Consider the following 12,030-nt stretch of genomic DNA (forward strand, 5'->3'; position numbering starts at 1 on the left):
ATGCGCACAAAAATGTGCAACTTTAGGGAACTTTTAGTTTTAAATGATGGTTGCACCTTTATTTATTCATGGTGCAAAAGGTCTTGCGCAGATTTCAGATTGTAACTATTCGATTTCAGATTCAACAGCAAATACAGGGAAAATACAGCCCTTTCTTCATATAGACATTAACAAATCCTATATTGATGTGTTCTCTTCACAAATATTTTTTCGCTATTAGTTCTCAGCTGGTTTTTAAGGCAGTGTTCTTCATAAAGTATATTTCATACTGTAAGTATAAAATTAGTAAAAATATAAAGAAAGATTTTTTGTTCTGTTCATAATGCATAAATTAAGATTTCATGCTCAATAGCTAAATAATTATGTTGTACGCATTGCTTAAATTGTTGTTTGCATGCAGTCAGTTAGTCCCAATTGTACATTATTTTACAGAAAAATTATATTGCATGCATTTGCTTAAAGTATTGTTTTTCTATTTTTTGATTGAACGCAAGTGTATATTATTTCACAAATAAAATACACAAAAAAATTAATTGTTAAGAAAAGTATGGCTTTCAGAAGAATTTTACTAAAGCAGTCTCAAATAATGTCAAAAAAATGGTCGTGCATACATTTGTTTCGATTCGATAAACAAGAACTTTTTTCAGTATCAAAACACCAAAAAAGTGGTATTTCGTGACTTGTTTATAGAACAAAACTATGTTATGTCCTTTTTATGTAACATAATTTTTGCTGTATTTTCTTCGGTTTGCTTTATAGTTAGTAAAATGTTTAACCAATCAGCAGTTGGAAAATGTTTATAACACTTTAACAACTAACATCACAAAAAAAGAACGTTTTTTTTAATTAATTGGTATTCACCACTGAAATATTAGCTGTTAATGATTAATTACCTGGTACTTCGCTGAGTGGAATAGAGCCGAATGGTCCAGCAGATATAGCGCCAATGCTACTCAGAGGGGTCGAGCCCATTTTGTCTAAAATAAAAACGAGAATTTTGTTCATAGTATGTTAAAACTGAATTGCTGCACACTTGAGGAGTCATAAGAATGCTTTCACTGTTTAAAAAATTCAGAAGAGAGAAGTATTCTAATAGTATTCATTTTATAAGAATTAAAATGTAATTTGAAATGTTATTACAATATAGTTTTCTTCTTAATATGTAAGAATTTTCTTTTTATCTATTTCTAAAAATTTTACACTCAACTACTATGGAAATATTTTATTCCATGTAAGCTCAACATGCAAAAAATGTATTTTATGGAACGATAAAAAAATGAAATGAGTAAAAGCTATTCTTTAAACTTGAAAGTAAAAATTTACCAAGAAAAGATTTCTAAGAAATGTAAAACTCATTGTATACCTGGTAATGAACGTAAAGGTGTTGAGCCGAAATCCTTCAATGGAACATCTTGTAGTTTATCTGAAATGGAAAATGGTAAATTAATATATAATTTTTCACTGAAAATTGCATCGCATTTGAAAATAAATGGAAAACACATTGTGAAATATTCAAATATTACGGATAAAATTTGGTATAAAATAACGGAACTTTTGGAGTATCATCCAAAGTATTCCTTTTACCGCAAAATCTATTTTTACCGTTAAATATTATATTGTAAATGTTAGAGAAATATTTATTTAAGCAGAGTGCTTCAGTGATTTCATCTTAATTATTGCTGCAAAAACTGCGGCATATTAAATTTTCTGTTCCGTGACATGTTCTGGTAAAAATGAATTTTACGGCAAAAATATCGGCAACCTGAATGCCGGCAAATTTTGCACCGTGATTTGATCAGCAGTTTTTCACTGTACATGCCAATTTATAGCTTAAAAATTATCAGTTTAACAAAACCTGGATGAATTAGTTAAACAGGAAACTTAACAACTTATATTAAGCAACACCAAGTTATATTTCAGTTTAAATTGACTTTGATAGGAGTAATTGATATTGATCTGATACACAAATAGCAGAACGGTAAATGTTGATTTATGTAAAATTTGAAACATTTGATCTGTTTAAATGAAATAACACGAAAGTAATCAAACATCAAAAGTTTTTGTTAAAAGATAACAAGTTGTCAAATTAATATTAATATTGTAATTAATATTGTAATATTAATATTATTATTGTAATTAAAATAGTAATATAGTAAACAGTTAATATTTTAATGAATATGAATGTTAATAAAGAATAAACAATATGCTTTCTGAATTTTTTCTTTAAACTTAAGTATAGAATATAATGTATAAGAATATGAAAACGAAATAGTATAATAATAACTCATTAAGTCAAATAATGCTTTAAAGGTTGATTTGCTATTTAATGAGTACCTTCATGAAGTTACCTTAAAATATCCTTACAATAATTATATGTAACAAAGTATCTAAGTTTGCTTCTTAAAATAAGGTATTTAGGTAGGCGAATTATCGTATCTGAAAATTTAGCACATTCTTTATATTTAGTACTTGTTAAGTTATACCAGTTTATTTTTTTCTGTATATTTAGTACATTTAATGAAATTTTAAATAACGAAATATAATGAATATAATTAACTACCATTTTTCGAAAAATTATTTAACTTTTTCTAAAATTTAATAACAAAAATCATGCTCCGTTATTTTTGTTTTGAATTTCCCTAAACATAATGGAAATATGTTTCTTTACTTTATTTTTTAACGTCATGTTTAGATGGAATCTAATAAATTAAAACTCATAGTGCGTGAAGATGTAAAATTTGCAACAAAAACAAAATATTATTTTTTTTTACTGTTAATTCCATTAACAAATGTAGCTCTGTATTTTATGTTTATCAGCATCAAGTTGCATTCAGTCTATTTATATGCTTCAAGAAGAAAAATGTTATTTTTTAAAATTATACTTCAGTTAAATTTGTTGCAATTCGTTCATCTCGTATGCATTTTAACATTTGACGTTAATCATTTATTTGTAAATCTAGATTTTTAAAATTTAGAGGTTGCTTTAAAAATCCATAATAACAACACTGGATACCTGGCAATTTTTTCAATGGTATTCTGCCTAGTGGTCCGAATGAAAGAGTTCCCACATCTCCAACTGAGAGAGGACTGAGAGTATCTACAATATAAATAAAACCAATAAGCAAGCGATTACAATATCAAATCTTTTTCTTATGGAATATCTTACTCTTATAATGCATTTCCAAAAAACACGTAATTTATCTATGGAATTACCGAGAACATACTAGGATAGTAAATTATTAAAAATGCTTCAGACAAAATAAGAGGGGGCACTTTTAATGCAAGCGACATTTTCAGATTTAAATAGTTTTTCATTTTTATTGTAATTATTAATTTGCAAGTTTGAAGAAAGTAAAAAGAGACTGAAGCTTGTATGGTTATTATTGTACTGTACTTAGCCCTGGCTAAATATTTGCACTCTAGTTAATCTGAAAGTTATAAAATTTCAATTGATGAGCAATTCTTTAAAGTCATAAAATAGTAATAAATTCTGCCTAAAAATGTCAAGGAAACAATTTAAACTGGTTTTGTCATGTCATATAGCATAAAATTTCTTAATACAATTTGAGGACTTAAATTGTCATTCAGTTCAGGATTTCCTTTAAAATTTGATTGATTATGTATTTTTAAATAAATTTTTTTTTTATAAAACGCAACAAAAATGTAACGCAATCTGCTATAGTTATTGGCTCTATTTTAATACTTTATAGTTCTCACGTTATAAGTTTAAATACATTTTAATATGGAGTAAGACTTTAGAGTGGGCATTATAAAAATGCTTTTTTTTCCTCCATAATGAGTAGTTTAAAAAACGAATGATTTCCGAAAGTCATAATCTTCTTTAAAAATGTATGAAAAGAGTTATGATTTTGGTTTGCTTGTTTGTTGATGTCGAATACTGGTTTTGGTGCTTTGGCCATTTTGGAACACTATCGGAAAAAATATTAAAGCTTTTTGTAGCTTAAAAGCTGTTTTAAATTTTACATGCACTACAAGATTTACATTTCAGTTTCGTCTTTGAAATTATTTCTAACATGTAGGCCAAATTTTGAAAAGTACAGAAAAAATCTTAAGATTAGTCCTAGTATACAAAATTAATAAAATTGTTATTCTTAAAATTTCTTATTTAATATGGTATTTCTTGATAATTACAATAAGTTTGAATGATTTATTGAAAATTTCAAGTTAGTAACCATTTTATCGAATTGTTTTAGTAACAGTGAAGTCTCACTTTTCAAAATTTTACTTTTACATTAAAACATTACATTTCATGAAGTTCTGATTTCTTATCTCTCAAAGCAAATATAACTATAACGATATTTTTACCTGGTATTTGTGCTGAACTTCTTGGCAGAGAACTGTACTTGCTTGAGGGAAGAGATTTAAGCAGACCTGGAAAATCAAATATTAAAAATAATCTTTTTAAACAAAGCAATAAAATTTAATTTTATCTATAGTATTATGAAAAAATATGTATCACAAATATATCTAATCTGAAATGTTTAAACAAATAATACAATAATACCCAATTTGAAACTTATGTAAAATCATATAAATTTAGTACTCATTATTGTATTAAAACTAACTTATTGAGGATATGTTACGACTTGAAATAAAATGAAATTTCGTATCGAAATTTATTGAACTCTAATGGTCAGGAATCAATTACTATTAATGCACGTTGATGGCAATAGTATTCAAATCATTTTAAAATTAATTTCTAAATATAGTATAGTCATTGTTTACGGTAAAATGTGATAAAATCATTAAGAGTTAACATTTTATTAAAAATAAATTGGATTAAATAATTTAAGAGTTATCAAAATTACCTGGTAGCTGTTTCAATGGAAGATGAGCCAATTTTCCAAGTGGCAGCTTTCCAAGACCATCTAAAATTAATCACATTTTTTGTTTCAAAAGTTATAATTTGAATGCATTTTGTTTTTTATAAAAGCACTAGTAGTATAAAAACACTAGCTTTCATAAAAACATTATTTTAGCCACATGAATTATATAAGGCTAATTTAAGAAAATCTATATAGAATTTAGTTTTTAAGATAAGAATAGTTTGTTGCATGGCTTTAGATTAAAACAAGGCTTACTTTTGATCAAGAAAAAAAAGTATCGCATTTTCACACTTACCACTTGCGCTAAATTTTTTAATGGGTTTAAAAATTTTTGTATTTCGAATCGAAACAATTTCATGCTTTTTTAAAAATGCATGTGTCAAAGTCAATATACGTTTTTAGAAGTATAATCAAATTGCAAGTCTATTCTCGGACCAATTTTTTAAAATTATACTTACAATTAATAATAACTAAACTTATTAAAGAATTGAAAGCATATTACATAATTATGGGGTGATTAATATTACATCTTCTTATGGCCTATCACTAATTAAATCATGATAATCTATCATATTTCTTGTTGCTAATCAGCTTACCGAAAATTTAAAATACGCATTCTTATATTGAGGTTAAAACTAATTCCTCTATCTAATGAAAATCAAAGTAATGCATTTAGAATTTCTCTGTTCCAAACAAAATAATGAACTAGTATGCATATATGCTCAGGACATAAATATCATTGAAAGCGTCACATTCGCTATTTATCCATATTTTTTATTTGTTGATGTGTTTCATATAGAATCGGTGCATAATCACTAGTTAAACAATATATATATATATATNATGAATATATATATATATATATATATATTAGAATTAATTCCTTGAAATATTTCTTCTGTTTATGGAAACGCTGATACTTTTCTTTTAAACATAGCATCTAATCTTATCTTATTTATACGCTTCAAATGTTTAACCTTTAGAAAAAACATAGGATGTGATTTTCATTTAAGTAAACAACAAAAATGTAAATGAAATTCATAATTACCTGGAACATCTCTCAATGGCAATTTACCGAATGGTCCTAAGTCGAGTCTACCTAATTTTGAAGTTGGTACTGAACCAACTTGATCTAAAATGCACAAATAAAAAATAAATGTGTTACTTATGTGCTCGTTATATTGTAGCAAATGTGTAAAATGTACTTTACAAATAATATGCTCTATGTTCATATATAAATAAATTTATCTATGGTAGAAATTGTATGTTGCTCGGAAAAAAGTAATGCAAATTTTTGTTTGAAATTAAACGGACATGGAAAGCGTGGGATTCATATTGATCCTAAGAAATTTGAAAATGAAATTAGTTTATGCTAATGACCTTGACATGGCCTTTTTTAGTTTTCAAGCTTTAAACGCTTTTAATATAAACGCTTATAATGTTAAGATTTCTTTCAAATAGAGGAATTGTCATATTTTTGGGTATATATAGACTTTATGCATCTGTTATATAACTGTTATATCATCTGCTGTATAACTGTTGTACCAACCGTTTTACTATGTATCTGTTATACCATGAACCAAAGAAAGGAAAATGCTTCTTGAAAGAAAGGAAAATGCTTTTCTCAATGCATATTAAAGACGCTATTGACGATCTATTCAAACACAAATCATAATATTTTACCATCATATAACAATTCATATGTAACCAATCATATGAATCCCTGCAAACGCCCCTGATGATACTAATTTAATTATTAACATTGCAGCCGTAAGTGCTATGATAATTTTTCTATCCAATCTCTTTGCTTGAAATCAAATTTTCCTATATCAGAAAAAGATTGGACTAATGTTATAGATCAAGCAGAATTGTGAAGGATCTAAGTCAAAAAAAGTTGGGGTTCAGCAAAGACGCATTCTTAAAGGGTTGTGAAATTGTTAGAGAACAAAATTGTTCGTAGATAATGAAAATTACTTCCGATTTTATATCCTGTTAAAGACACATAAAAATAAAGCTAACGAAAGTATATTGAGAATGTATATCGTACCTGGTAATTTTCCGTAAGGAGGAGATTTACCAAGCTTATCTACAAAAAAAAAACAAACAGCAATGATTAAAAAATATTAAATTTTAACAATCATAAGGCATAGTTAGTAATAAAAATCTTAACACATACCAAACAATCTATATTATATTAGTTATTAGATTCTTTTGGACGTATGAGTTTAAAAACATTCTTCTTAGAATACCATTTGTAAAATTTATTTTTACTATAAAATATTAAGAAAATTTATTGATATACCTAAGTGTCTTTCTTGATTTTATTTTTAAACCAAAAAGTTTTTATTTTTTATTTTTTTACTTCATAATATTTTTACTTTTATTTTTAAAAGAAATTGTTTGAAAAACCAGTATAGCCATTATAACTACTCGAAACATCTAATAAAGTGCTTAATGATACAAAATGAAGACATGATTGACTTTATAACAAAAGATGAATAACAAAATGTATAACAAGTAGATGTATAACAAAATTCAAATTACATAAGTTTATACATGCGGCTTGAAATTTGGGGAAAAATAGCTGTCTAATGCAGAAAAGGGCAGAAATAAATAAAAACTGACAGTTTTATTTATATATCGCATGAATTATTGCTTAAAATAAAAATATTTTCTTTTTCTTTTACTGGTCATCTCAAAATACAGTAAATAATTTCCTTTTCTTTCACTTAGTAATAACAATGTGGATAAGAGTTGTTCTACAACTTAAAAAAAGGTAGAAATTAGGAAAAAAAATAGTTGGAAAATGTAAATTTCAAAGTCATCATATTAAAATATATACGTACCTGGCAACTTATTGACTGGTGTTTTTTCCAAACTCTTCAAAGGTGTAGGAGCAACGTTATCTGAAAAAATATTAGTTATTTATATATTTAATTAGAGTATAATTATTGAAAACAAATATGATTGTTACTGATGGTGATATTTAATATTCAATGAAAATTAAAGTTGTGTGTTTAATGAATAAAAATAAAAATGAAAACACAGTAAGTCACATTTATATACTTTGCAACATTTGAACTTTATTTAAACTAAAGTTTGATTTTTTTAAATTATATTATCAATTTTAATTCTTATAACTATGCGTCTATACTCCAAAATTTATTTTGAATTTATTTTTTTAAAATTTCATTTAAATTAAAAATATTATTAAAAATTTTTTTATTTGAAGAAACTCGGAGTTAAATAAATGGTAAATTTTAAAACTACTTTAAATTTTTTAAAAGGAATATTTTTTTGACACTTAGGCAAAAAGTTATGGGTTTGTGAGTTCTAAAAAATGGTAAAATATCAATAAAACAAATTACTCAATTGATTAGAAAATATTGTACTATATTATTAAACTATATTGTTGTAAAAAAAATTTAAAATATGTTATAGGCCCTCTCATTGTTTTTCCGTGAACGAAAAATTCAGATTTGCTAAAATTAGCTTACATTTGATGCAATTTACGAGATTTAGTATGTTTGTAAAATTAAAATCTTGTGAAGTTAAAATTTTCCAGAAATTTTTACAAGAAATGAAAATAGTTTATCGTCAAATGTTTACCTGGTACATTATTTAATGGAATCTTGCCGAAGGGTGGCATTTCAATCGATCCCAAATCTTTTAGAGGTGTAGAGCCATCTGAAATGAAAATTAATTATGATTTAATATTGTTTTGAAGCTTTTTTTACATATTACTGATTAATAATATTTGAACTGATTATGTTAGAAAATGTTTAAGTCGAATAACTTTTTTACTATGTAAATTTTTTTTTCTTTTTTAATACCGATGTTTGGTATCATTTAGGAAGCCACTTAGTTCTTTGCAAGATGGGGCAACTAATGAGATACAAGCCTTATATAAGGTAATGTGAAATGAAATGAATTTTTAAAGGAAATAAAATTGAGAAGCAAGAAGATATTTAAAAATATTACTTAATATTGAACAATAATAAATGGCGACAAATACATTTAATTGCGAGCATTGAATAAACATTGCTTTATATTCAATTTATGATAAAAGTGAAATAATTATTAGAAAATAAATTAATATAATTCACTTTTTAATAAAGGTAAAACTGTGACTAAATATACTTATCAAAAGTTGCATAATAAAGTATTATGTGATTACTTAAAAATATAAAAAGCAAGCAAATAAACAACATATGCATTTCAAATCGAATGTAAAATAAATTTTACATTCAATTTGGTTCGGGTCACAGGTCCAGAATTTAGTTAAATAAATATTCATTCACTTAACATTAGATATTGTTTTAAAAAATTAGTTAGCATACAAGGATTAATTTGAAGTTACACCTATTATTAAAATATTTGCACCTATTGCTGTAATTAAATATTACATATAAGTTTGTTAATTGCTACATAATATGCAACATAACTATATTATGTTATTATTTATATTATGTACTTCAATTACATACAATTCTTCATATAAGTTTGGTATTTTACACAGCTATTTTATATTCATTATTAAAATTTTCTGCGTATACTGTACGTAACTTTATGTTCAATTTACCTCTTAAAATACGAAAAAAAAGAAGAGAGAGAACAAAATTGTTAGAAAAGAAATTAATCTCATTTACTATATAATAATATTGAAATAATATTAAATACATTAATCTAAAATTTTTTTAATAAGTTATGACTATTTTTTAATATTATAAGCAAAACAAATAAAATAAATATTCATTTTGTAATGTTTAGTTATGTAAATATATTTAATATAGTTAATTTGTCAAAATGGTTTAAGTGGGTTACTTTTCATAGTAAAAAAATGTACGTATCCTAAATTCATAAACAGATAAGAAAAGTAACTGAAAAGTCTTCCCGAAGAATCCATCATATTCGTCTTAAGAAAGAGAAAGAAATAAAACTAGTTTCAACCACAATAGAAAACCCCAAGGTTATCTAACTCCAAAGCTTTTCAAACAATGCAAAGAGGCCCTCTCCTATCTCTCATCCCTAAAAAAAAACTTCATGAACTAAAACTTGCAATTCTATTGGTAAATGAAGAGAAAGCTTTATAGAGGATTCGTTTGCACTCTGTTCGCAAATTGTTTTAGTATTTTTTTCATTTTTCTTTTCTAACAACAAATTTCATAATTGAAGAAAATAAATACGATTCATTTATTTTAGAAGCTTGAAAGGTATAGATTCCGGGATTTTGATAAAAAGCAGATTTCTAGAAGATAACTCATTTTCAATATTTCACCTCCATTAATAATTTAAAATGTATAATAAAAAAAGATCGCAGAAGGTTAGAGAAAACTATGTAGTTTCAAATCTGAAAGAATTTATTTTCAAAATATCAAATACAAACAAATTACCCATTACCAAACAATGCACCCATAGAAAAGTAATTGGCTACTGGCATGGAGAGAGGAAGTATAGCTTCCTCGTCATTGTCCATTATTCCTAGTGGCTTAATTGATACATTTAATATTTTAATTACAGTAAAATTAACAAAATAGAGTTGGTAATAAAGTTATTAATCTAATAAAGTTAATATTTAATTATAGCTTATTTTAAGGGGTCACAGTACCTTTGCAACAATTTTTTAAAATAAAGGTATAATCATTCATTTTCAGGATGCTTTACATGCTCATTTAAGTTATAATCAATAATTTATCTTCAAAAAATGATTAAACTGCTTAATTTTTTTTAAATTTTAAAAAAAGTCGAAAAAATTCTAAATTTTTAAATCCCTAAGGCTTTTTTGTTTTAACATATTTTCAAAAAAAGTTTTTTTCATAGTGCTTGCAATATTTATCTTAACAATTTTGTGCATTCATTTGTTGATATATCAATTAGAATATTTTTTATAGATTATTTTGTAAAAAAGTAGAAAAAAAAGGGTAAAAACTCCTGTTAGGTATATATAACATGCCGTAAAAGTTGTAATACCTCATAAAATGCATATTCCATGCACAGTTTAAATAAGAGTATTATACTCTAGATAAAAAAGTTTACTTCAAAGCTTTATCTTAAATAGAAAAAATTCCTTAGGGATTTAATTAAGATTAAGACACAAAATTATCATCTATGCGAAAAAGCACTTTGAAGTCAGACTGCTGAGGAAGTTTCTTTATTAGAACAATTTAAAATCATTCATAACTTTTTTAAAAATGTAGATAGAGAGATGAATTTTTTTCTGTACATTTGAAATAGTTTGAAGTTTTATTATAAGCAATAAAAAAATTTTTGGTATTTTTGTCATTTTTTGGGTACTGTGACCCCTTAAATATTTATAATACTAAGTAAATGGAAGTTTTTTATAATTAAATGTAGTACAAAGTTTATGTTTTGTTTTCGCTTCAGTATCATAAAAGAACATCATAACTGAAATGAAAAAGAAAGTGAAGGAATATTGCCTCTGCAATATAATATAACTCTTTAAGAAATTATAATTTTTGAAAAACTTTTCCCACTTTAAAATTTATTCTAATATATAAATTGGTTTAAGCTTATTACTTAATTTATTAGCTAGTGTATTATTCAGTTACCTTATTATTATAATTATATAACATTTTGATATTTTGCCCCTATTCCTTTGTAAGAGCAGAGCAATTATAATCAAATATTAAAAATTATGTAACAAGAAAAAAAAACAAAATTTAAAGTTATTTTCAAATTAATTTTTAAAAAAGAAACGCGATTTAATAATAACAGTTTTAAACCAAAGAGAAACTACTCTTATGCTAAGTAAAAAAATACATGTACGTAAAATGTATAAATGCACCTATACACAGTGGATAACGTGTAAATAAGAAATAATAAGTGATATTTGTAATAATAATAATAATAATAATAAGCGTATAATAATAATAAAAAGATAAAGAAAAATACCTGGCAATTTTCCATCAGGGCCTTTGAGTTTAGGGTTGTTTCCAAGTAGTCCTGAAACGAATTATTTTTTAAAAATCTAAAATTTGTAAAATACATATTAAATCAAATATATAAGTAAACATATAATTTATGACACACTTCATTAATTTTAGAAATTATTCAACTTACTGTTTTAAATATTCCCTTTACGATTTAATTTAATATCCTGTTTGTTACAATTATTTTTCAATTTTTTATGTTAAAATATATCACTTGCGAAATTTTCGATTAC

General features: G+C 25.0%; 1 protein-coding gene across 24 annotated transcripts in view; it reads right to left on the reverse strand.

Moving 5' to 3' along the window:
• LOC107456745 (uncharacterized) overlaps positions 1 to 12,030 on the reverse strand; it is a 142,719-nt gene that overhangs the window by 66,366 nt on the left and 64,323 nt on the right. For all 24 annotated transcript variants that reach the window (XM_043048039.2, XM_043048038.2, XM_043048042.2 and 21 more), the window contains 10 exons: positions 11,760 to 11,810; positions 8,457 to 8,534; positions 7,694 to 7,753; positions 6,895 to 6,933; positions 5,896 to 5,979; positions 4,830 to 4,889; positions 4,327 to 4,392; positions 3,014 to 3,097; positions 1,364 to 1,423; positions 894 to 977 (listed from right to left, as the gene is read on the reverse strand). In XM_043048039.2, coding sequence (XP_042903973.1) covers positions 894 to 977; positions 1,364 to 1,423; positions 3,014 to 3,097; positions 4,327 to 4,392; positions 4,830 to 4,889; positions 5,896 to 5,979; positions 6,895 to 6,933; positions 7,694 to 7,753; positions 8,457 to 8,534; positions 11,760 to 11,810 — 666 coding nt within the window. The remainder of the gene's footprint in view (positions 1 to 893; positions 978 to 1,363; positions 1,424 to 3,013; positions 3,098 to 4,326; positions 4,393 to 4,829; positions 4,890 to 5,895; positions 5,980 to 6,894; positions 6,934 to 7,693; positions 7,754 to 8,456; positions 8,535 to 11,759; positions 11,811 to 12,030) is intronic.

This window comes from Parasteatoda tepidariorum, chromosome 7 (assembly GCF_043381705.1).
Source record: "Parasteatoda tepidariorum isolate YZ-2023 chromosome 7, CAS_Ptep_4.0, whole genome shotgun sequence".
Lineage (NCBI taxonomy): Eukaryota > Metazoa > Arthropoda > Arachnida > Araneae > Theridiidae > Parasteatoda > Parasteatoda tepidariorum.